Below are 26,817 nucleotides of genomic sequence, written 5' to 3'. Positions count from 1 at the left end.
TATTAATATAATTGGTGCAGCCAGAGTAAAGTGGCTAAAACTTCTGGGAAATTCACTCTTAATATTGTAACACATTATATAGAGAAAAAAATTGAACCACAGTAATGATGGGGGTTTGTGGTTCCTGTGTGCTTGGCAATGTGCGTGCTTGGGATTTTGATAATTTACAAAAGCTTTATGCTCTAAGAAATCTCCTTTCCTCCAGCCTTCTTAAAATCCAAAGGAAATTTACAAAATTGGCCTCTGAAACCTATCACTGATGTAATGCAAATGAGAGCCTGCCTTAGAGAGCGAAGTCCAAACCCTGGAGCCCAGACCTCCGCCCCACTGATGGAATGAGCATACAGCCCTAGAGACTGGAGGACCCTTTTCAAAACAGAGACCACTTCAGGTCCGTGGGGTTGTTCATCTGGCCTCTAGAAGAACATGCTTGCTTTCCCCTCCCTGCTCTCCCATTGTTGACAATGCCCCAGCCCACCCCATGGGCTGTTCACACACACAGCCAGTGTCCCACCTGCAAAGTTGTTTGGGACGTTTTAGCCAAATTCTTCAACTCTAACTCAGCTTTGGTGTGGTTCACATTAGGCTCTTGAAAATCCCCTCTCAAGCCAGCCTGAATCTGGAGGACAAGGACAAGGGTCCTCCCCTCGAAAGCACAGAAGATCCTTAGGATTCCTGGGCCTTGCACGTGGTGAGCACTGTGCCTGGCCCAGGAAGAGGTGGCTGAGTGGTCTGGACCAGCGCTCTCTAATAGAAATGCAGGGCCAGTCACATATGCAATTTTAAATGGCTTAAAAGTCACATTTTAAAACATAAAAAGAAATAAGTGAAATTGATTTTAATAACATTTTATTTAACCCAATATGAAATAATTTATTTCAAAATGTAATGAGTATAAAAATTATTTTTGAGATATTAAATATTTTACCTTTTTTAACATGAAATCTGGTGTGGATTTTACCCTTCCAGGACGTCTTAGTTCAGACCAGCCACAATTCAAGTGCTCGGTAGCCACATGCGACTTGTGACTACTTTACTGGACAGCACAGGTCTAGAGTATGTCTCTGGAGCTCATGGCACAACAGATGACCATCGTTGCCACCCCCCAAAAGTCCAAACCAGGGTGTCAGATCCTCAGTGCTGCCTTCCAAACATAAGTGAGCCAAAACTAGTGGACTACAGGTGATGCCTGGGCCTGCAAGACCTAGTGGATAGAGTTTGCTGACGCCTTCATGAGGCATTCCCATGCCAGCAATGACTTTGGGCTAGGGCCCCTATATAAACAGGCACTCCTGTTCCATAGGGGTCCTAAGTTGGCTTTTCCAGGTAAATGAATGTCCACAAGGAGGCACCTCCAATGTCTTTAGTGCTGTTGTTGCCGAATTAGTAATGAAGCCCAAGGGCAGCAAAACTCTTAGGATGAATTAATCTACCTTTTACTGGGCAGTGAGGGCCAAGAGAACACATAAATTTCCCTCTTTGCCTTGGCTGCCAGCAAACTCAGAGCCAAGCCTGCTCTCACATAAAAGTTATTACCTTATCCACACTTCCATTATTATCTAGTCATTGTCCTTTTGCTCTTATTTTAATACTTTGGGGATTTGGCAGGGTTTCTGTCTTCTGAAATTTTAAGCAACTGTAAATCATTTTTAGAAATGGGCAGGGTGTGTATGTGTAAGGAAGTTTCCAGATTTTACCACTAGATGGCAGCATTGTATACTAGACTTACGGGTTTCAGCCCCAACCAAGGTCTATTCTGCTATTGTTTTTAGTTGGGTGACTTTGGGCCATTGACCTTTAACACCTTGAGCTTCAGTTGTTTTTTTTTTTTTTTTTTTTTTTATATGCCCAAAGGTCCTGAGCTATGAGCTTCAGTTTTATCATGTGAAAAAGCACGAGGTATTGTGACATGCACTTAGATGAGATATTCCTTGAGAAATAGTAATAACCTTGTGATTAAGTGCATGGACTCTGATGCAAATGGCCTGGTTTCAAATTCTACTATGCTATTTAATAGCTGTGAGCTCAGGCAGATTATTTAACTTCTCTGAACCTTAGCTTCCTCTCTGAAAAATGTTGAGGCTAGTGCCTGGTTCTTAGGATTGTTACAAGAATTAGAGGGCAGTATAGAAAGCAGTATAGAATAATGTCCGGCACACACAAAGCATCAAGGGTTATTAGCTATTATCATTGTAATTAACACATAATGCACTCCTCACAGTGCATGGCACAGAGCTCCTTTTGACCCCAGTATTGCACTCATGTGCCTGGGAGTCTGTGAGATGATGGACAGGTAGGTCTTCCTGTGGCCCACCGGCTTCTCTTTGGGCCTGTGGGCGGACCGACTCCTCCCTGAAGTCAGGGACTGGGCGGGGAGGAAGGGAGATGGTGGGCGAGCCCGGAAGAAAGATGCCCTGGAGCGGCTGCGGCAGTGGGGAAGGCTCAGGGGAAGAGGGCTGGAGAGGGAAGCATCTATCTCTTCAGGAATGTCGCCGTGCAGATTATGTCTTTGGATCCCATCAGAGTTTTAGAGAAAGCTGGTAAAGGATTTACACTATTGTGAATTTACTTTTGGCTGCCACACTGTGTTTTTAGTTTTTCCGTTGTACCCTGCATGGACACTAAACAAGATGGTCTGTCTTTTATAAAGGTTGCTTTTATAAAGCACTCAACTCTGTTCTTGAAAAACAGAGAGCCCTCAACAAATATTAACTAGTAATATATAGCCAAGCTCCCCCATTCTGCATCCATCTGGGGAGGGTCATAATAATGGTATTTCTCCACCTCAGAACCCTAGAAACTCCATGTTTCCTTTGAGATTCACCGTATTTTCTGCCATTTTTGGCAACAAAGATGATTTTGTTGAATTTAATTTTTTAGTTTATACTACAGCAAAAGTTCAGATTTGGAAAACAAAATTAAAATTATAGTATTGAATATTCTTTCAATCTACCCCTCTTGGATACTCTAATTCATGTCACTGACAGCAGCTTAACCTTCTCTGAGGCTCCCTGATTCCCAAGAAAAAAGTGACTTCTCCTCACCCTGCATCTCTAAATCTCTTCCTGTGTTAAAAAATAAATATCAGACATGAGGCCCCACACTCAGTTTGGAGAACATATGTCTAAAATCATAGGCCTTACAGTCTGGCATGCTCAGTTTCCCAAATGCCTCTGTGCTGTGTTTCCAAGATTCCAACTATTTCCTTCACTAATAATGGATAATATACGATGACTTTTATTAAAACAATTTGGGGTCACCATTTGGGATCCAGGCAGTCAGCTCCTGCTGCAAAGTGTGAGTGGAGACATAAGGTAGGAATAAGACACTTAAAATATTCATTGGGGCTCTAGGAACTAGAGGGTCTCAAAATAGTGGGTCCAGAGACCTCAGGCCATGCTCCCTGGTCACATGGGCCTATGTGTAGGTCACTCAGAATGAGCTTTGCCCTCTTGCTCCCCCAAAGTTGGAAGGCAGCTTTGGCACATTGCTGCTGTCCTCTTGAGCCACAGAAGGCCACAGCAGGGGTTTGTGGCCACAGGGGATTAATCTTTCACAGGAGCCCCAGGTTTGGCAATGTCAGCCTCAAGAGAAAAATGAGGTATGCAATCAGGCAAGGAAAAGGAAGGGAAGCAAAAGCATCCACATTGGAAAGGAAAAAGTAATACTGTCTTTATTTGCAGATGGCATAATCCTGTATGTAGAAAGTCCCATAGAACTCATAAAAACACTGGCAGGGACATAAAATGGTGTAGCCACCACCTTGGAAGGTGGAAACAGTTTGGCAGTTTCTTAAAAAGTTAAATAAATTTGTCTTATGACCTAGCGATTCCACTCTTAGGTATCTACCCAAAAGAAATGAAAGCATATGTCCAAAGACTCCCATGTGAATGTTGTTAGCAGCACTATTCCAAATAGCCAAAAACTAGAAACAACATAAACGCCCATGAGCTGGAGAGTGGATAGACAAAATGTGGTACGTCCATACAACGGAATAGTATTCAACAATAAACAGGAATGAAGTGCTTCATGCTATGAACCTTGAGACCCGTATGCTAAGTGGAAGAAATCAGACCCAAGAGACTACATCTTGTACAGTTCCGTTTATATGGAAAGTCCAAAAAGGGCGAATATATGGAGACAGAAAGTTGATTCGTGATGCCAGGCACAAATGGGAGGGGCAGGGACTAAAAGTAAATGAACACATGGGACCTCACAGGGGTGCTGGAGATGTTCTAAAACTGATATGGTGAGGGCTGCACACCTGCTAAGTTTACTAAAAAAAAAAAATCTTTGAACTGTACACTTGGAATGGGTAAATTAGATATGTAAACCATGCCTCAAAAAGTAATGGCTTTTAAAAAAAAGAGTAAAATGAGCCCATACAGCTTTGGAAAACTGACCTACCTTTAAAAAATGATTTATCTTCTGTCTAGTGAGTGTTAAGAGTTTGGGGTGGGGGACAGGCCTGTGGGGTGTGACACTGTGTTAGAAGATGCCTAATTTTCAAAATGATATATAATGTGTAATACAAAGGACTGTGGGAAACTGGGCCAAATCCTCTTGCCTGTTGGGAACACCCAGAGGCTGGAGTGAGCAGCATAGACAACATGAATTAAAAGAGACTAACAAGAAAGTATGGCCTTGCCCGCCCCAAGCAGGAGAGGATCAAGGGAGCCCCACCCCCAGCCCCCATCCCACAGCACAGAGCCCTGGCCTGACTCCCAGTCTTTTCTTTCCTCTCAAGCCCAGCAGAGAACCAGACACTGAACGCACATGGTGCAAACGCACTTGCCTTTGCTGTTCTCAACTTGCCACTTTGATGTCCAAGTGTTGAGTGGCAGAAGAACAAAATGGTAAAGCGTGTGTGTGTGGGGGGGGGGGGGCGGGGGGATTCAGAAGAAAGGAAAAATCCCCATTTTCCCAGGCAAAGAAAAATAATCACTGGTCACATAACTTCATTTGTAGTTAGAAGCTATACAAAAAAATGGTGATGATGCCAGGTATATACCCAAATGAGGGGAATTTAGGATATTGAAAAGATATCTGCAGTCCCACGTTCATTGCAGCACTGTTCTAAATAACCAAGATATGGAATCGGCCTAAGTGTCCATCAATGTATATATGGATAAAGAAACTGTAGTGCATGAACACAATGGAATATTATGTAGCCACAAAAAAAATGAAATCCTGCCATTTGCAACAACATGGATGGAACTGGAAAACATTGTTAAGTGAAATAAGCCAAGCACAGAAAGACAAATCTTGCATGTCACTCATGTGTGGGAATTAAATGTAAAAAACTATTGATCTCATGGAGACAGACAGTAGAATGATGGATGGTTACCAAAGGCTGGGAAGGGTAAGGGGGAGGGAGGGACTAAAAAAAAAAAGATCTAAAAAAAAAAAGGTAGTGGTGAGATTTGGCCACCAGCCAGTGGATACAGAAAATTAAATATTCATAACAAGAGAAAAATACTTGTGGGAAGAATTTCACTTCTCTGTACAAAAGAAGTCAATATCTGCTTGGATTTTAATAAGGTTTCTTGCTTTAGGATTCCTTTTCCCCTCCTATTTCTTACAGTGTGCACTCTGTGTACCTGTTCCTAGGGAAGGAAGCTCTGCCCGGTCTTGTGCTGCTGAAACTGGCAAGTGGACTCCGGTAAGCTTTCCCCGGAGGCACACCAAGGCAGACCAGCATTTGCTCAGCATTAAGGAAACCATAAAAAAAAAATGGTATAATTAACGGTTGGGGGTCTCCCTCCTTGGCCCAGGGAACAGAATTGGATGGCTGGTTCTGCAGCTTCCCGCAGGCTCGGAGGCAGGAGACAGCAAAACAAGCAGCTACACAGATCAGAGGAATCCTCAAGTCTGTAACCAAAGAGAGTGGGGCAAAGCCCTGGGATTTGCCTGCTCTGGTTTCTAGCACCACTGAACCATACTCTGTAACAGTCTACACAGTGCGTGATGTATTCCGTCATGCCAGGCACAAAGGCCCAGTTAATACAGTAAGAGCTGACATCCCATAGCAAACAGCCTTCATGGAGCAGGAACCAGGAAAAGACCAATCTATAAAGGTTTTCATTTATAGCACTCCTTTTTGGGAGGGTGTAGATGGAACCAATGACTAATAATAAAATACTAAATGTAGAACATGGAGAAGGGCTTGTGAAGTTAGGATGAATCTCTCCAAGTCTACCTAGTACATTGCTAATGGGACAAATTATTCAAGTTTGGGAGAAGTAGATTTTGTCACTGACAAGGGACGGATCTCTGATGCATAGAGTAAGCTTTCCCAACCCCAACTATCTGAACGTACAAAGAAATAAAGCAATGATGCAGTAGAACTACTTTTCAGGTCAGGACAATGGGCCATTAGTTGTTTTTGCATAACTGACTTAAAATTTCCTAAAATGTCATCGTATGACAGGAGGTCATGAACAAAGATCACTCATTATTAACTCCGTAGTAGGGGACATCAACTACTGGATGCCTATGTGCCAGGTGCTTTAAGAATGTTCCCTAGGAAATAGAAATGACCCTATTATTAAAAACACACAAACTTTTCTGATTATGAGATCAGTCTTACAATTTAGAAAAAAATAGAAAATATATAAAATGAGGATAAAAAATAAAGCCACCCATAATTCTACCACCATGTAAGTATTTATAAGCACATACATATTGAGATTGTACTGCATTCATGGCTTTGCCATTTTGTTTTTGTCTCCAATTATAATATATTTTGAATATTATAATTTGAATATTCTGAGTAAATATTCTTTAAGAGCTGACTATAGTTATTTTTTCGTATAAATGAAATAATTAAATCATTCTCCTACTCTCAGACATTTGGGTTGTTTCTAATTTTCTACGCTTTTAAATAGTTCTTTGCATGTAAAGATATGTTAAGTAGCATGTCATTCTATTTTTCATCTCCTCGACTACTAGCAAAGGTCAGTATTTTTTCCCTTTTATTGGCACTTTGTACTTCTGTGGTTGGTCCATTCTGTGACTTAAGTAATGTTTTTTGCAATATTCACAAATGATGATAAGGCCACTGTCTCCTCTGCTTCCCCCTTTAGTTCCTGGGGAGCTCTAAAAGGCAGGATAGCACTGTGCTACACACACACACACACACACACACACAAACACACCGCCCCCCACCCCAATCCAAACTCCCCTTAACCAACTGTAGTCAGACCAAGGTCCAGGGTTCTAAGTGAGAGTGCTGAGATGTTTCCCACCCAAACACCTCCTGTGAGCTCTGCCTAGCTCCTGAATCTTTAAACGTGGTGGAGGCAACCTCTGGCAGCAGGGAGATGAGAGTGCTGTGTTTGCATCTCAGCATTAGTCTGGACCACAACTGAAGAAACAACTTGCATTAATAATTCATCACAGATCCTATTACTTTTGTTTTTCTTTGCAAGTTACATTAGCACTTGACCTACCTTCACAAATGCAAATACCTTAGCCAAAATTTGTCAGGAAAATTTTTTAAATTTCCCGTAACTCAGAAATATTTTGAACTGATCATGTGCTTTAAAAGTCTTGGTTAGGTCGAATGTATCATTACCACTACAGATTATTTGATAATGACCTAAATTATGTTGAGCTGTTTAATTTTTTTTTTATCCTAACAAAAATGCACAGTTGCTGAGGAAGAATGGTGCGAGTTCCCCTGGCTCTCTCAAGAGTGCTTTGTTTGGGATCCCTCTGTCCTGTTGGAATTTGATCTCCATTGCAAGGGATCTGTCCTACTCACCTATCACAAGGTCAAACCTGGGCTGGGCACAGGACAAGCATTTCAACAATGTTTCTTATAGGTAATAAAGCAGTCACCTTTTACTTTAACAGACTGACACTTAAGATGTATTGCAGAAACCATTCATTTTATAATCACTTGAAATAGGACCAAAGAAGCATTATTCATACTCAAAATGGATGCATGAATGAATTCCTGTGAGGATTAAATAACAGGTTGTGTTTGGGGATCTGGAAAACGGCAATACCATTTTTATAATTAAAAAATCAGAGAAGTGCCTGTGAGAAACCGTTTCTTTCTCATTTTTGCATAGACTAGATGCTAATTTGAGGGCTGGATGAGGAGGGGACAATTCATGAATGAGGAAAAGGCTCTTCCGGATGAACTAAATTTCTCAGAGATCCCACGGTAAAAAATAGCAGGGAACCAGCAACAACACGATGGAACTAGAGGACATTATGTTAAGTGAAATAAGCCAGGCACAGAAAGACAAATGTCCTATATGTTCTCACTCATATGTGGAAGCTAAAAAAACTGATTTCATGGAGGTGGAGTAGAATGGCAGTTACCAGAAGCTGGGGAGGGGGGATCAAGAGGACTTGGTTAATGGATACACAATACAGTTAGACAGAGGGAATAAGATCTAGTGTTCAGTAGCATAATAGGGCCACTATAATTAACAATAATTTATTGACTATTTCAATATAACTAGAAGAGTAAATGTGGAATGTTCCCAACACAAAAAATGAGAAGTGTTTGGAGTGATGGATACCCAATTACCCAAATTTGATCATTACGCAGTATGACCACAGGTACAAATATGTACAACTACTATGTAGTCATAAAAATTCTTTAAAATCCCAAAATGTCAACCAGACCATACTAGTTTGACCTATACAGGAGAACTGGAAGGACAGAAAACAAAGCCTGGACATGAATTTGAATGTTATGGGTAGACTTCAGAAAGCCAGATCTTATGGGCTGAGGTTCTAAAAGGGACGGTGGCTTAAAATAGTTGAGAAGTCTCAGAATTAAATTCTAAGAACCATGGTGGAAAGCAGAGTACTTAATAATATCTTATATGGCTAAAGAGGGAGTTCTTGAATAAAACGATTATAAAAGGACAGGTTTTCAGAGGGGAATGATGGCATGTGACCAACTAAGAATGAACATTACATAAAGTCAAAGATAAGAACAGCGAAAGGGAGTTACAAGGCTCAGAATGAAATGAAACTAGAGGGGAAACGTCAGCAAAAAGGAGTTTTACCATCATATTCAAAAAAGGTAGATGAACAGGGAACAGAAGTGAAGGGCTCAGTCCTGAAGTGGATGGGGCGATAAAAACCACCTGTTTCCTGTGCTCCATGAGGCAGGGACTGTATGGTCTTTAGCTCTGTGTACCGGGAAGCCAACCCAACACCTGACACACAGTGGACACCTCACCAAACTTAATTTAGCCAAATTAATAGAGAAAGAAGTCAATTATCCAATTCCTGCTTAGTTGTCTTTTCTGGGGGGGGGGAGGGTGGAAAATGTGGAATCAATAGAATAAATGAAGAAACTGAAATTACTACACTTGACCAAAAAGAAGGGAAAAATTTGAGTCAGAGTAAGAAAATACTTGTTGATACACTCAGATGGCCTTAAAGTAGATACAAGTGTCTTAAGAGGTAGTAAATTAGTTTATTACTAATGAAATTTCTCTCCCTCTTTTTCCAGAATTTATGTAGCCATCATGGATTAATAACATATCACTGCACTGTTTAATATCTTATTATACGATTATCACATCTGATTAAATTGAAAAAAAATATAAATTTGCTATTACTTTTGTTCCTAAAAATTAGGCAAAATTTCATTAAACATCTTTCTTGCTTCAAGCTAGTTTGTGCATGCAATGTTTAAAAACAATTAAACAAAATAATTAAAATCACAACAGTGTTTTTCCTGTTTGTACAACATTCTAACTCAAGGTGCTAGAGTTTCTTCAAATATTCAATATCCCAATGTCTTTCTAAAATAAAGCAGGCATTTTATTAAAATGAAAACTAAAGTACTAGATCACTTATAGAATCTGTGAAAACACACAATAAAATATTGTTCAACTCCTACTCAATCCAGGATTCGGGTGTGATGTGTGTGTGGAGAGGAGCATATAAAATAAAATGTCAGAGTTTGAAAAAAAATTAAGCAAATGAACAGTTTCATATCTTTGAGGAGAACGGACAGATACAGAGAAAAACTATACAAGTCAATTTTGAGGAAGACAAGATAAGTTTTATAATTATGAACTTTATTTTTATTTACTATGCCAACATTTTCAGGAGAGATTTTACATCTGATTTTTATAATTCATTTTACAGGCAAATTCTAATATACAGTATGTACTCTGAACTGGTTTTTAAAAACAATGGGAAAATAATACTGCAGATATTATTTTTGTTCTTTGTTAGTAATGACTTACAGACTTCAAATTCATAGGGTCAGTATTATTTTGTTATGGAAATGCTTTACCAAGGAGAAAGTGGGTAGCTTTTCCCCAATAAGATTAAAACATATATCTTCAATTAATGACATAGTTGTAGATTGGCGCCCTCCATCATAAATCATTTATCCAAAAGTATTCTTTCAAATTGCTGCAGCAGAAAACTTAAAGAGAGATGTGGAAAAGATCATTAGAAAATAGAATTCAAGCATCAGAATTAAGAAAAATAGCAAGGCCATCCCCAAGGAAAAACATCAGGTATTTGTATTACAACTATAATTAATTTTCAAATTATTGCATAAACATGCAAACATAACCACCCCAACTAATTTAGCAACACAAAAACTACTGTGTAAGATGGAGAGTAAACTGAAATGGTGCTGCAGTCTTATTGATCTTCATTGCAAGCCTGTTGGGTGATTCTAATGGACATCTCCAGTGCCCTAGAGACCAGGAAGCCAGTATGATAACTCTGCTCTGAAACTCAAGCGTGCACCTCGGTGTCTGTAACACTATCTACGCTACAGGAACATTTGGAAATGACAGCTATAGATAGGGGGATCACGTTCTCTTTGATGCATTGAGAAAGACGAGTAAAATATTTAATGGGATAATGGAACAGTCAAAGAAACCTTAGTGCTTTAATGGGGAAAGTGACATGCTGGGAATATAATTCTGTGAAAGGCTGTACTGATATCTTCCAATAGCAACAATTACAGAGAAATTCTTTCAACAAAGCCACACCTAATAGGTGGCATTTTGATATTTCAGGCACAACTCCAAGCAATTAAGCTCATTTAAAGTGCAAATCTGATATTTTCTTTCATATTCAGATTTTTACTTGTTAAAATGCTTAGTAAGTTCCCTATTATCTATATAAATACAATGGACAGTAGCCTATATGCCTGATAATATTGCACAAATCAAAATGAGACTCCAAAAGAAAAATGCTAGATGGTTTAAGTTATTAGAAACATCCTAAATGACATAATCCATTAATGCCTTTAAATCATCTGCACCTGTATGGATAAACTCCTTAGGCTAAGCTTTCTTTTAAAAATTTGATACGCATCCCATTAACAGCCAAATATCTAATTCTGCATACTTAACTTCCTCTTTCACAAATGTGAAACTTAACCATTCCATAAAACTTCTTCAGGACTTACATACTGCAACTATCTTCACTAATGTCACAAGAACTAAGAGAATAAGAGGTCTGAGTTCCTGTGGAGGAGGACTTGGCACAGAGTTGATTTACAGAAGCAATAAACAGAGATCAGGCCAAATCTGAAAAGCTGATCTATGATTATTTCAACAGAGCTACATCCTCATGTCCATTTCTGACTTAACATTTACTAAGGAGCAGATAAGCATGATATTCTTACAGTTTTTAAAGAAAACTGTAGGCAAATATTTTATGTTTATGCAAGCATCCTAGATTTTTTTCTCTTAAATATATTATGCTTCATAATTATATTGATGAGCCTATCTTCTGCCAAGATTAATACTCAACAAAGGTACAGAGAAGTTGACTTAACAGGTTAACATTTCTGCCAATTCATTAGGGAGAAACAAATAGAGCAGGAAAAATAAAAAAAAAAAAAATTACTGGAGTCAACATTTTTATGTACTAGACAATAGAGACATTTCCCTCAGACCAGGGAGATAAAAATAAATTAAAAATTAAAAAATTTTCCCTTAAGAATAAGGCCAATGTGTAAATAATGTTTCATAAGTGTCTATACAAACTTCTAAATAAACCAAAAATCTCCTAAGTCATTAATAAGTATGTTTTACTTTAGGGAAATATAGTATGATAACATCCTATTTGCAACATATGAGATCAGGGTTTTTTCTCCTTCAAAATGAAAGACCACACGTGCCCACTTGTAGCTGCAGCCATCATGGCTCATCTCCATTAACAACGAAGTGCGTACTAACAATATAGTTGGAAGTATATCTGAACTACGTGAAGAACTTTCTGAATTTCACTGCTTCCCCAGCAGAAGTGCTGGCTCCTGAGAGTAGGAGACCAGATTTGCATTGCTCATCTGTTACCAAATCCAAGAAAGGTTTGTATCCACCAAATGGCAAATTCATCTGACAGGAAAGGGAAGACTGTGTCAAAATGGTAGCAAACACTTCTTTTGAAATTTCCACTAAAGGATATGCTGTTGTTTCTCTTATAAACGGGCAGACAAATGTACCTAGGTAAATTTTTTAAATGAATCCCTAGAAATTTGAGTGACTTTTAAGTCCATAATCTCTTTTGATATATTTTTGGTCAGCTCCTCAAAACAAACACTGACCTTGTAACGTGATCTTTCTGAAAGATACTCATTCAATTAAAGCAGCTACAGGTGAACAGCCTAAAGATGACATGATTTGGGAGAAAAGAAAAGCAAATTTACTGAACTGTCTGACACGTGGTCCCAAAGCATGATAAGGTTCGTGCACATGGTTGCTTGGAGGTTCCACAGCTACCTCTACAGCACATTAAAATAAATAAGCATATTGCCTTTGAAATACTTTTCAGTACCTTTTAATAAAACATAATTTCCCATCTTTAATTCTCTTTTCCTTCCAATATCTACTTTCAAGAAACTGTCAAACAAATACCAACAGAAAAGGGAAACCTAGGACACACAGAATTAAAAAATACAATTATTACGAATTCCAGCTTTCTCAAGATAGTCTTACCTAAATTCATAATTTCTCTCAAAATATTTTAATTTGTTTTGCTCTAGAAAATAGTTTTAAATCCCTACATATAGGATATTTATATCCTATCAAAATTTTGTGCAAATGTTTCAAGTACATTATTCCAGTTTCTGATATTAGCAGAAAGTCAATAAACATAAATATTATAATTAACGACAATATAAAATAAATGCTGTGGAACCTTAAAATGGCTATAATGGATCCATATGCCTATAGGGTACAAAACTGAATTACCAGCAAACTCTAGCACCAATGTATGTTACAAATAGATACATCTTTAGGTACAAGTTTCAAGATGTACCTCAAGCTCTCCAAAATTTACCCAAGTAACAAATACAAACACAAATGCAGTGGGTTTGTGTGTGTGTGTAAAACAAGATGTTAAAGCAATATATAATTGGTTTATATATAATAAGAAACATTTTTAGCTTGGGGAATTTGTCTGGGAAATGAATAAATAGTAATACTAGCTTGCTGATCCTAGCAAGAAAAAATAAAACTTACATAGATTTTCCATTAAAAACCTAATCTCCTTTATTCATCACAAAGCTTTTGCATAGACCTTTTAAATACACAAAACACTGGCCAGAACTCTGCTTATAAACTACCATCTTCCATTATCACCACATCTTTAAAATAGTAGCCATATTCACAGAAGGGACAAGTGAAAAGGGGTGAGGTTCTGACAACCACAATAAATACAGACCTTGACAGTACTAAACCAGCAAAGCACACTTCTTGCCTGCTAATTAGACTATTATGCATTTTCTGATGTGCAGATTGATGGATAACATGATTAGAGCCTTTGGCAGGCCTCTGAAATGGGTAAGCAAACTTTTGTGTGTTTACCTGAGACAAATATGCTCAAATGGCATGTACTTCAACCAGGATATAAAATGGAAGAGCCAAACTAGTAGAAGCTTCCACATTTTAACATTTGCAGGCTTTTAATGGAACCTCCACCATGGTAGCAAACTGCACATAAAGCTATTTCAGAACAGTTTTTAAAAAAACCAAATTGGCAGGTGATGGCTACGTACTTAATGTATCTTTGGTTTAGGAAGACGAGAATATCGATTAGAAGCCAAACAGTCCCCAGAAGGCAAATTGCCATTTGAACTCTGCATGATTTCTTTTCTTTGTGTTAGTGGCCTTGGGATGCTTGTCTTGACCTGGAAGCTTTGAGGGTCTAGTTGGGGGTTGCTTATTTGTTTTTGTTTGAAAGAGCCTGAAGGTGGGCGGAGCTTAGATGCTTTCAGATTTGGATTATTTATAAGATTTGTCTGACTAGATGTTGGCTGAAGTTTAGCTGAATTACATGTTGTGATTATCGGTGACTTCTTACAAGTGAGAGTCCTATTTGGAGATGATTCAGAAACTGGAGGAGGTACCAAAGAATTCAAGATGGATGGCTTTAAAGGCTGTATGGACTTGGGCTGAGACGTACAGCCCACTGGCAGAGACTGAGACTGATTTCTTCCAACTTTCTTAACCTGGTCTACTGTAGTTGATTGGGGAGGTGTCTGAAGAGAAGTAGATATAAACTGCATGTCACTAATTTGATTATTTGCCAAATGATGAGGCTCTTGAGCATCCACAGTCATGTTCAAGTTTCCTTCAGAAGGTGCACTCTTAGCCACATCCATCATGAATTGTGGGCTTGATGAAAAAGGCCGGTCTTCCAAACCATTGTTGCTTTCTTCTTGCAAGCTGTGTGTAAAGCTTTCATCCAGATGTGCAACACCCTGATGCATGCCCTGGGTCGCGCATTCACTGTGGGCCTCGATAGGTTGCGGCTTTATTAGTTTTCCCTGGGCATAGTCTGTGGGTCTGGGAAGGCTGCTGGAAGGCTGTAGTACTTGAGGCTGTCGAAATTAAACAAAACATTAGCAATGATTTGTCTTAGAAATGCCATCCAGAATTAATATAAATTAAGTTCCAATTAGGCTGTGTTGGTACTTATTATGTTTTAATATGGAGAGTATGTGGGGTTTTTTAATTAAAAAATGAATTATAATATTCAAGCAAATTCATGAGACACATATAAGAGTGATAATGCAAACAAAAAATGATACAGGCAGTAAACACTAAACAAGATCCAAAATTAAACAGATGGAAAGAAAATATTAAACTTCTGATTTATTATAGAAAAAAATTCCTGCCCTAATAGATTCATTAGGTATTTAACACCTTATATATAACAGAGCTTGACAGAATGATTTCTATAGCATTTTGGTTTAATCTTCACAAGCATTCAGATATTAACTGTGATCTTCAGAATATTACCCATTTTAAAGTTTTTAAAAAAATAAAGTTGTACACACCATGTTATCAAATGTACTTCTGTCAAGAATTAAAATTATCAGCAAATAAACAAGGTTTAGAATAAAAGTTATATTCTCAGTTTATGTGAAATTCTAATTACTTAAACAAAAACTGGTCGATACATTTAGCTGATGCTAACCTATACTTAATATTCTTGTTGAAAATTTTCCAAGTAAAATGTTTATTTGTTCTGTCTCATTACTTTTATGGCTGACACGTGGAAAACAAATCTACCCTGACCAAACAGTGAACATTCATTTAGTAAAATTAAAAATGATCAGCCTTTTGAATGATGGCTGAGAATGAATCAAATTTGAAATCGCCTCAAACTGGACCTGACGCACAGAAGCTTGTAACAAAGTTCTTAGGCCAATATGCCCTCACACATACTTCTCTGTAGCCTACTGTGTCTACGAAAATTAGAGGAAACATGCAATTTCCATTACTTTGGGGCAGGGCCTACTGGGCCTGTCCTGATATAGGGGTGGTTGCTACAAATGTATTATCTTTACCACCCATAGACATACTTTCTATTAAATAATGAGAGCTAAAACATCAAAGAGTTTGGCAAAGGGTTTTGATATGTGAACTTTCAAGGACCATTTCTCACCAGTAACTTTTTTTTCTATGCTAAACCACAAACAAATCTACACTGCATCTCTGATTTCCCCAATAGAAGGTACAGATCTATTGATACTGCATTGTTTTTTCACTTCTTTCACCTCCTTGACCAGCACTGAACAATGGCTGCCCAGGGTCAGCATTCAGGGGTTAGATTATGGCAGGTCTGAGAGTAACTGAGAACAAAGCCCATAGACTAGCAGAGGGATGGGTGGCTCTATAAGGGCATATGACTGACTTGCTATTAAAAAAAAAAAAGAAAGACAATGACTACTCAAAATTAGTCTGTACAGAAATAGGGTACATTAAATCACATTGCAGAATGTACAAAATAAACAAGCCATCTCTGTTGCTGTCTCAAGGTAATGTCCCAGACTTTAACGTCCCTGGGTATTTTCACAATAAATCATCACACAGATGAATAAACTGTCCCCCAACATAGAAGGTACTAAAATTACCACATAATTAATTCAATAGACTCTCTTTGGGGTTCCTTACATAAACATAACTATGCGAAAGTGATCGAAAACCTTAGAAACATTAGTGAAAAAAACAGAACAGGGCCATACTAAACAACCTGAAATCTACCAAAGAGGGAATTTATTTTCCCTTTTCACCTCTTTTTACCTTCAAACACAACAAAATATTCTAGTCTCAAGCTAAAAATCTTAAACCAATTTGAGATTTTTTAAAAATAACAGTGATAACTTTAAAAATGACTTTAATATGTCTATTGCCAGTAAGGAAAAAAATGGTAAACCATGTGCTATCAGCTTAAAATGCTAAAGCCTAAAAAGGTATGATTTTCCAATTAAGACAAGTAATAAACTGATTACCAAAACTTCAGAAAAGGGGCACCATGAACTGTTGATGAACTATCCATTTGCACTGTTCTGATTACTCACATTACTCAACTGACCACTGCTTATCAAAGAAATAAATGAAAGTCAAAAAGAGTCATTAAATGCAACAAAGCTTCATACCAAATATTAAAGAATGAGAAAATAACCATTTTGAATAATAAAATGTTGAGTCTTAACTGAGAGTAGTTAAACAGTTATATATAGATAAATTTCTAAACTATCAATCACATTAAAAAATCAGTGTTTTCTATATGCTAAATGTAGATTCTAGGTTTTTATTAAAAATTAACCTTAATGGTATGCTATAACTTCCCTATCCCAAAATAAATGTCTTGTTTTATTATTTATTTGGAAACTAGAGTTTGGAAAATCAATTCTACTATTATAAAAAGTCTCTTTCAAGAGGCATAAGAAATGACTATAATGTGAGAACCAAGGAAATGACTTGCTCCTTTAAGTGGAAGTAGTTACCCACTAAGGATTAGATTGTCATTAACTACCTGCTGGAGGTTGAATAAGCTACCTCTTAATCTCTAGCAAGCAAAGCAGAAATATGTTCTGATGGCTTGTTGATTATACTACAATTTCTCCAAATTCTAAATACTCAACTGTGTTAATATAAAGGCAAGATGTTAACAATTCATCTTGCCTACATCCATTATTCCTTCTATGGCCATAAAAAGATGCCCTCAGACATCTGCAGAATGAATTCTAAATATAAAAGGAAAGATCTCATATCCTCATGGATAATAAAACTAATAGAAAGAAATATCAAAGGCTATTCACTTTTTATTTTTTTGAGACAGAGTCTCACTCTGTTGCCTGGGCTAGAGTGCTGTAGCATTAGCCTAGCTCACAGCAACCTCAAACTCCTGTGCTCAAGCGATCCTCCCGCCTCAGCCTCCCAAGTAGCTGGGACTACCAGCATGAGCCACCATGCTCGACTAATTTTTGTTATATGTACGTATAATTTTTTAGTTGTCTAGCTAATTTCTTTCTATTTTTTTAGTAGAGACGGGGTCTCACTCTTGCTCATGCTGGTCTCAAACTCCTGAGTTCAAATGATCCGCCCGCCTCGGCCTCCCAGAGTGCTAGGATTACAGGTGTGAGCCACCACACCGGGCCTATTCACTTTTTAAATGTCTGTTAAGAATCATGTACTGTACACTAGGTGTGGGAAAATCTGAAGTTTAACATAAATTTGTTCCTATGCTTGAGAAGCTTAGTTTGGGAGACAATAAGGTAAACAAATGATTAAGACCATGTCTCAACCATAACATATGAGAACAAAAAGAAAACATATGCCCTATTAGAAAGATCACAGAAGGCATCCAAGAATGACAAATAATCTGCACTTAGTCTTAAAAGGGTGAGAAGAAGTTTTCCAGGTAGACAAGATGGGAAGAACATTCTGGGTAGTGAACTAGTACGTGGTAAGCACAGAGGCAAAAGAAGAACGTGGCATAATCATTCTGGCTACTTCAAACTGTTAGAATTCAAAAAGATAGTACAAAAGTGTAGGTAAGGGCCAGCTCCTAAAGGAACTCATGTTTGGCTAAGCAGCTCTGACTTGCGATCTGTAGATGATAGAAGACAGAGTTGGATGTCAAGTAGAGGAATCAGAAATCCAACATGTGTTTTACAATAATCACTCCACTGTAATCAGTGAGGAAGGTAACCAGAAGGGATGAAATTTTAAGGAATACAGCCAGATAGTAAGCTATTGCTAACAGTCCAGGTGATAAATTACAAGGCTCTAAAATTAGAATACTGGCAGAAAAACTGGAGAGGACTTAAAGAGATCTCAAGGTGGACAGGTAAGATGAGGTGCTTGCCTTGTATCCATAAAAGGCCTCTGGAGAAGTTGCCTGCCAGCCCATGCACTTCACAGCCTCAGCAGTCCACAAGACCCACAGGGAAAAAGGAAATCCCACATTACAGGTGGGACTTCAGGAAACTCCCTGTAGTCACAAATGAGTAGAGTTCTAATCCTCGCAACTTATGGAGAGGGTGGTTACCAAAGCATGGAAATGTGAACCGTTTCTCACTCAGAGAGCTAAGTGCTCCTACCTGGACTCAGCAACTTCAATTCTTATTTTAGTCATATTCATAAACTTCAGCACACAATTCCGAGACTTCTCAGATTAAATAGTCCAAGAGTATCAGCAATAGGCATTACTGTGTGGTTGTGCAAAGGCTTGGTAGGCATCTTTAATGATAATCATAAATGTCTATTTTGGGCTGCTCACAAAGAGTGCCAAAGACTGAGCTCCTTACAGGCATGTACTATGCTTTATTCATTTTTTGTTGTAGTTGGTATTACTAGTATTTGGTACATAATAGGGATTAAGTATATATTTGCTAGATAAATGAACAAGTGAATGAATGAATATTAGTGGTATATTTAAGAATTGCTTTTTTGGCCATAAATTATCAAAGTGACACTTTCCTGTTAGGTCAATGATGAAGCATTGGTTAAATAAAAATCAGTTTTTTAAAAACGATGAAAATAAATCTGATAATAGAAAAAAATTGTTTTCTCCAAATAAGTTTGGGGTTAGTTTAATGATTCATGTCAAGAAGGACAGCAAGAAAGACTAATTACATGTTAACTTGAACACAAGAACCTCTCATAATGATCTCCAAACTTGGCCACCAAATGTTTTTTACTTGAAGACTAGGCATTTCTGGGCTAAACAGGTTGGGAAACTGTCTTAACAAGCATTCAGCTATTTTCGTTTCTATTTCTAATAATTAAGTATGTTTATTCACATACAACACTTAGTATAGGACCTCCTGGCACATAATATGTGTTCAGTAAATTTCATCTATGATTATTAAAAGGCATAAAAACGAAGAGCTCAAGCCATATTCCTTTTGCAACTGGGTCTTGGGGGGGGAGTCAAGTTATTTAGCAGTATAATAATAAACTAGTTGTAACAGAATATCAGGTTTCTAGGCTTCAAATACATAGTTCAATAATGTCAATACTATCTAAATGTTTTAAACCCATATATGTAATATGATATAGAAGTCAAAGATTCCTTAACTGTCTTCCTGGAGATAAGAATAAGAACTAGGACATGTAAGACATTTTAAAGTTTAAAGAGTCAGGCCGGGCGCTGTGGCTCACGCCTGTAATCCTAGCTCTTGGGAGGCCGAGGCGGGCGGATTGCTCAAGGTCAGGAGTTCAAAACCAGCCTGAGCAAGAGCGAGACCCCGTCTCTACTATAAATAGAAAGAAATTCATTGGCCAACTGATATATATATAAAAAAAACATTAGCCGGGCATGGTGGCGCATGCCTGTAGTCCCAGCTACCCGGGAGGCTGAGGCAGAAGGATTGCTTGAGCCCAGGAGTTTGAGGTTGCTGTGAGCCAGGCTGATGCCACGGCACTCACTCTAGCCTGGGCAACAAAGCGAGACTCTGTCTCAAAAAAAAAAAAAAAAAAAAAAAAAAAAAAAAAAAAAAAAAAAATAAAGTTTAAAGAGTCAGACTAATCCAAGTTTGAGTCCTGGATCTATCCTTTATCACTGGTGAAGTATCACAAATAATCTCACTATCCTGAAATGGAATTTCATAGTTTATAAAATGAGGATAATACTAGTATCCATACCTCATGGAACTGTGGGAAAGAATAAACAATGACATGCATTCAAAGTACTGAGCACAATGCCTGGCATATTACAGACACTTAAGCAATGTTATTCTCTGGGCTCTGAGAGAACAGAGTTCCCTTCCTTCCAAGGGCAGAGATCCAGATTTTTTTTTTTTTTTTTTTGCATGCAGGATCTCTACTTATCTATGAGATCCCTAGGTGGAAAGTATTGTCCTCTTCTTTTTGTAAATGAGTGAACTGGAGTTCAAAGAAGTTAAGTGCCATGTTCAAATTCACACTTCAGCAAATGGCAAAGCCAGAATTGGAACTATCAGAGAATTTATTAAAATGCACTACTAAAGTTTATTATTCTATGCTATCTGGGTAGTTTTGTTGAGATCACAGGCTTTCAGAATATGCAATTTAGCCAGACAATTATTTTAAGTTTTAATATATTTGATAACTCTATAGGTATATTCAATACCAACATTCAGGTACTGACTTTCCTGGATAATGCCCTACCTTCCTTCTTAGCTGATCTAGCCTACACAGGGTAACTCTCAGACACCAAACTCCAGCCACATCCTGTAGCAGTGTTTCTGGAAAGAGGTGGATCCATAGGCACCCCCTGGAGTAAATACACTGAGCATGAGAAAAGGCAAATTAGCAGAGCAAAGCTCTTCACCTTTACTGTTTCATAACACTTCAAAACCTGGCATTAGCATATGGAAAAGCACTCTGGCCAGTTTTTGTAAGCAAAAAGATGGCAGCTAAAAACCCAAGCCCTGAATGAATAAAAAATGCTAAAGTGTACAAAGTACAAAGCAGGAAATGTTCTAAAATGTAATAATGCTATTATTGCATAACAGACATAGGAATTAACCTAAATTTATTTTCTGGGTACATATAAGTTTTTATTGTTATTATTAAATACATTTTAAAAGTAAAAAGGAAAATTGAAATGGAGCCATCTGTAACATGCCTGTAATTTCATGCAGGCTCTGACATGCATCATGCAAACTGGAAAAAAATAAAAACAAAGAAGTGATTATGAGGAAGGTGGTAGGAAAAAATCCAAAATTGTACTGTACCACGCTTTGTCAGAGAAGTAATGGACTAACTTCTCAACTCCTTGCCAATGGCATAATGGGAGAGCAGAGACAAGAAAAAGACAGGACAATGGCATCAGAGACCACACACAACACCAAGGGTTGCCATGACTGGGTAGCAGCCAGAAGTATTTGCTTTGCTATTATTTTTTCCTAGGCATTATTATTTTATTTAATGTATTTGTATATTATAAAAACATATTTTAATAGGTTTACACTTTCTTACTAAAGTGGTTTGCAAGTTAGTACAAATACTCATATCCACAGAAAGGTTTATGTAAAATTTCTCATACTTAAAATGACTCACTCAAAGAATCTTACCAAACAAAATATTGGAAAGAATTCTGACACAATTTAATATTCATACTCCAAAAACCTAAAAAGGTTTAGCCCCAGGCAATCTGTCATGAAGGATACAGAAACTATTTTTTTAAATAATTTCAGAACTTCTTGTACATTATAAAATATAAATAAACTTTATGTTTGTCAGTTTAGCTTTATTACTGCTACTGCATTAATGACCACTAAAGGTATAATGTGATCTTAAATATGATATAAATTGTAAGTGAGGCTCCACACATTGCTATAGAGATGGAAGACTCAACTGGGTCTCTAGTGCTATGTAAATAGATTCAGTGACTTTTGCTGTTGAGTTCACACGAGGCCAATCACAGCTCCCAATGCTTCTTGGGAATTAGGAATGCTCTTTTTCCTCTCTACTCAGAATGGTGCCTCTAGGTCTCAAAAACCTTAAAAAAGATATCTGACAGATACATATAACTATTTATAAATAAATTCTCAACTAATGAGTTCAACAGCTATTCTAAGTTGATGACCAGTTAACTGGTTTTTAAAATTATCAAAGTGATTAAGAGTGACTTACTACAGAGGAACAATCAGTGTGAGACGATTAACTTCATGGGTCTATACCTCAAAGACATAGGATCAATTACATCTACCTCTTGGATGCAGAGTAGTACAGAAAAATACCTAAACAGTATCATAATAATATAATTCCATTGGTGTGACCAATAGTCACGATATATTTATCTGGAGTAGGATACTGTAAGCACTATGATACAACAGCAAATACAGACTAAAGAAACAATCCCACAATCTGTAGAGCAGATTATAATAAAAGGCTTTACACAGAAAACACTAATTGCTGCATTTCTCAAAATTGTAAGGTATTACAAGAAGCTAACCTATGTCTGTCTACATTTATGGGAAGGCCTACTGGACCATGAGTTAGATGCACATTTCTAGTCAATTAACCAATGGCAATAATAAATTGCTGCCAAAATGTACACAATACCACATTCTATGTTAACCATATTTAAATAAAAATTAGCTTACTATAAAATTGAATTAGTTTTTATGAAGTTACTCTAATTTGCATTTCATTCGAAAATATTTTATTTTTATGAAAAGTCACTCCCAGAGCTAATTTCTAAGAAAGTGGAAGCTATCCTTACATATAAAATTGATTTCAGTCACATGTTGGAGTCAATCAGATCAAGCCATGTTAATATATATCTTCTGAGCATATTTGACAATTCAATAATATACATCAAGTGCCCATATGAAATGTACAGCCTTTAATGAAGTGATATCCTTCCAAATATCTACCTAAGAGAGATGCTGACACTGATTTATACAACAAGGATAAACTGCATTGCAATAGTGTCTCTGTAACTAGAAACAACATCAAGGCCTAACAGGAAAAGATTAAGTTGTAGTAAATTCATTATCATGCAGCCATTAAAATGGCAATTTCAAGAAATATTTACTGTATCAAAAATTTGTATATATAATGATACTAGAAAAATGCAAAACAAAAAACTTAAGATACACAAGATTTTAACTCTATAAAATAAAGTAAAAAAGACTAGAAAGAAATTTATCAAAATGTTTCTGAATACTCTAATTCCTCCATAATGAGCCACTACATTGGTAAGTAAATAAGGAAATGTATTTCCTTATGTAAATAAAGAAACTGTAAATGTAAATAAGGAAATTCCATAAATAAGGAAAATATAAATTTTAAAGAAAGGTCAAAGTATTTTAAATGTTTAAAGTTCAGGCTCTGGAATCAGAATGGAATTTTTTTTTTTTTTTTTGATATAGAGTCTCACTTTGTTGCCCAGGCTAGAGTGAGTGCCTTGGCGTCAGCCTAGCTCACAGCAACCTCAAACTCCTGGGCTCAAGCAATATTACTGCCTCAGCCTCCCGAGTAGCTGGGACTACAGGTATGTGCCACCATGCCTGGCTAATATTTTCTATATATATTAGTTAGCCAATTAATTTCTTCCTATTTATAATAGAGACGGGAGTCTCGCTCTTGCTCAGGCTGGTTTCGAACTCCTGACCTGGAGCAATCTGCTCGCCTCGGCCTCCCAGAGTGCTAGGATTACAGGCGTAAGCCAACATGCCCGGCCCAGAATGGAATTTAATTCTGGTTTGTTCGCCTACCCAGAGCAAATTACTACATCATTCTGATTTATTTATCTACATTTTCCTTATTGTAAAATGGAATAATAATAGATCTGACTCTATGTATTGTTATGAGGATCAAAGGATAATTTAAATAAAATGCACAGAAAAGTACTTGAGACATTAAAAATTATAATAAATACCTTAGTCTTTTCCCCTTTCTTAAATGTATAGCTAAATTTTTTAAAAGATATGTAAAAATTTTCTACATATTCATATTTTTTTACATATTCATATTTGTGAAAATGCAATTTTTAAATAGCTCTTAGAAAAATTAACCAAAGTGTATAAATCCTGAAAGAACAATTCTCCAGCCAAAAAGGACTGAAAGAACAACTATGAACCTAGTGAAATACTAAAGTGAGAAAAGTGTAGTCAAGGATAAACAAGCCAAAGACAAAAGTAAGAATATCATAAGATCATCATTTTAGTTGAATTGAGGAACAGGTGACTCTTACAAAGGGTTTATCTGCTATTCAAACCACTCTATTATCCAACAGCAAAATTTTTTTCCTGGCATAGTCTTAATCATTAGGTGACTTAAAAACAATAAGGATATTTCTGCAAAAAAAAAAAATTTTACTATGATTATACACACAAACTGTATGCATATTGTTAAACTTCTTAGCCTTTATATTTAAAGTTGATGCATTTAAAACCTAAATGCTCAGACTTATATAGGCAAAATAGACCAGTGTTTTTCTAAATGAAGGATGCTAGGAATATTTTTAAAAATCAGAATAGACAAGAAAATATGAGAGCATCCTATGTCCTAAGAAAAAGTACTGTCTCATGAATCTATTATCTGTATTTCAAATACATACACACAGACACACATGTATTGGGTTGTATGTAAATACACACTTTCATTCAGTAAATACATACTGGGTTATGATGTATTTGTAATCATTGCTTGTCAAAAAGATTTGTAAAACACCTCCTAAAGGTTATAAGAGAAGGACACAAGACAATGTAAATCTGCCATTAGTTCAGGTGAATATAATTACTTATTATTATAATATAAATTTAAAAACAGGCAACACTCCATCAAGAAACTGCTGGGCAATATATTAAGACGTATGTAGATGCATTTATGCAATTTTTGTTGTTTGAAGACCATTTTTTCCCCCTTCCCATCTAAGTTACTGCACATGGAAGGTAAAGGTAGATAGGATTTCTAAATTCTTTTAAGCAAGGTACTAAAGAGCAAAGTTTAAAAGCCCAGTTAGCCATGGTAAGAAACAGATATCATTTCAAAGTATACTTTCTGCATATGCTCTGGCAAGAAATGCTATTTGGGATTACCATTAAGGCTTTCTACTTGCCAAAAGCAACTATTTTTATTAAATTTTACTACTATGAGGTAGATTATTTGTCATTCCCAATTTTACACAGTTGGAAACTAGAGTAGAAAAACTCAACCAATGCCAGTTAAGTGACTTTGGACAATAGCTGAAGTCCATATTGATAATGAGAAAGACCTTGATATACCTACATGTAAATTATTTTCTGCTAACCTAGAGAAAATTTGATTTAATTTGAAATCAGAAGATAAGTATTATGAAGTAGAGACTAGTTATACACTTGAGAAAAGAATTGTAAGTAAAAATTTCATGAGAAAGAAGAAAAAATAATTAAAGGCAAGGATCTTCCTTTTATCTCCATTTTCCTAGAGTTATCTCAGCAAGAACATTCTGGCCAGTACAGCTTTCTAGAGTGAACAAGGCTAAATATTTTCCATAAACATTAATTCTTTCACACTTGTCATATTTAGAATAGGCTATCTGTTCATACTGGAAAGTCTACTATTCCTGTAACAAAAACAAAACACGCTGCCCTTACTGAAGACTCATAGCCAAGCCTACCTGGCCTCTGAATTTTAGAAGATGAAGGCAGTTCACTCAAGTCAATGTTCAAGAGGGAATCAGAAAGGACTCTTTAATGAAACAGATTATAATGAAGGAGAACTATCTCAACTACCTTCCATTGCTTACACAATCAACCTTTCCAAAAATGAGCATAAGGAACCACAATATTGACTAAATATGGAGATAAATATTATCTCACTGAACATAAATTTACTGTAGGAAAGAAGAGATCTATTCCCAAAACTGTCTGATAAACCACTGGATTTTATGCCAATAATCCCATGCTTTTCTTCCCTATGTTCCATCCCTTAAAAAAAAAAAAAACCTTTATTAGTAAACTGCTTCAGCTGTTCTCAGGTTGGATCCAAAATAGTGTGGTAGTTTGGAACACATTTCCCCTCTAAACAAACCTTCCAAGCTGAGAAAGAGCTATCAAAAAGCTGTGAGCAAGTCCTCCTGTTATTCTTTCCCACAAACAGGGTCCTACAAGTCTCAGTGATCTAACCCCAGGGCCAGTTCTCTTAGCTGCACAGGCTATGAGAACTTGCTCAAGAAAAGACTCCCATGTATTTACATTTTTTAGGTGACTAATACATGCAAATTCTGGAGAATCAAAACTTTCTTTTTGCTAACCCAGACACAGAGAAGAAAGGTTTAACCTAGAAAAGTAAAAAAGACAGATCTCGATAGTTACATTGTAGGATTAGTGCTGCTTCATAGTCTGAAAAAAAGGATAACTTGGGATCAAACGAGGAAGGAGAAAGAAGCACTTGAAAATGTAGGGCCAATGACTCAAGGGATGAACAAGATAATTGTAAAGCTATACAAATAATAAACTAGTGAAATGGGTGTTTCCGAGAAATAAGTTTTTAAAAGCAATCTAAAACTACTGCAATTTAGAATAATTAACCTTAGATTTCAATTTAGGGGAAAGAGAATAGGGAAGAAGTATGGTAGGGGAAAAGGATA

The 26,817-nt window shown here is 36.9% G+C and overlaps 1 protein-coding gene across 10 annotated transcripts in view; it reads right to left on the bottom strand.

Moving 5' to 3' along the window:
• Nucleotides 1–10,040: 10,040 nt before the first annotated feature.
• Nucleotides 10,041–26,817, bottom strand: part of CCSER2 (coiled-coil serine rich protein 2) — a 174,370-nt gene continuing 157,593 nt past the window's right edge. For 7 of the 10 annotated variants that reach the window (XM_012764693.2, XM_012764692.2, XM_076010190.1 and 4 more), the window contains one exon: nucleotides 10,041–14,836. In XM_012764693.2, the coding sequence (XP_012620147.2) occupies nucleotides 14,012–14,836 (825 nt within the window). In that variant the 3' untranslated portion in view covers nucleotides 10,041–14,011. Of the gene's footprint in view, nucleotides 14,837–21,469; nucleotides 21,510–26,817 lie in introns of all 10 variants that reach the window. The other 3 variants (XM_012764694.3, XM_012764696.3, XM_012764695.2) reach the window with 2 other exon arrangements.

Source organism: Microcebus murinus, chromosome 14 (assembly GCF_040939455.1).
Source record: "Microcebus murinus isolate Inina chromosome 14, M.murinus_Inina_mat1.0, whole genome shotgun sequence".
Taxonomy (NCBI): Eukaryota; Metazoa; Chordata; class Mammalia; order Primates; family Cheirogaleidae; genus Microcebus; species Microcebus murinus.
Note: the sequence above shows the minus strand (reverse complement) of the source record. Positions and strands in the feature narration are given on the sequence as shown.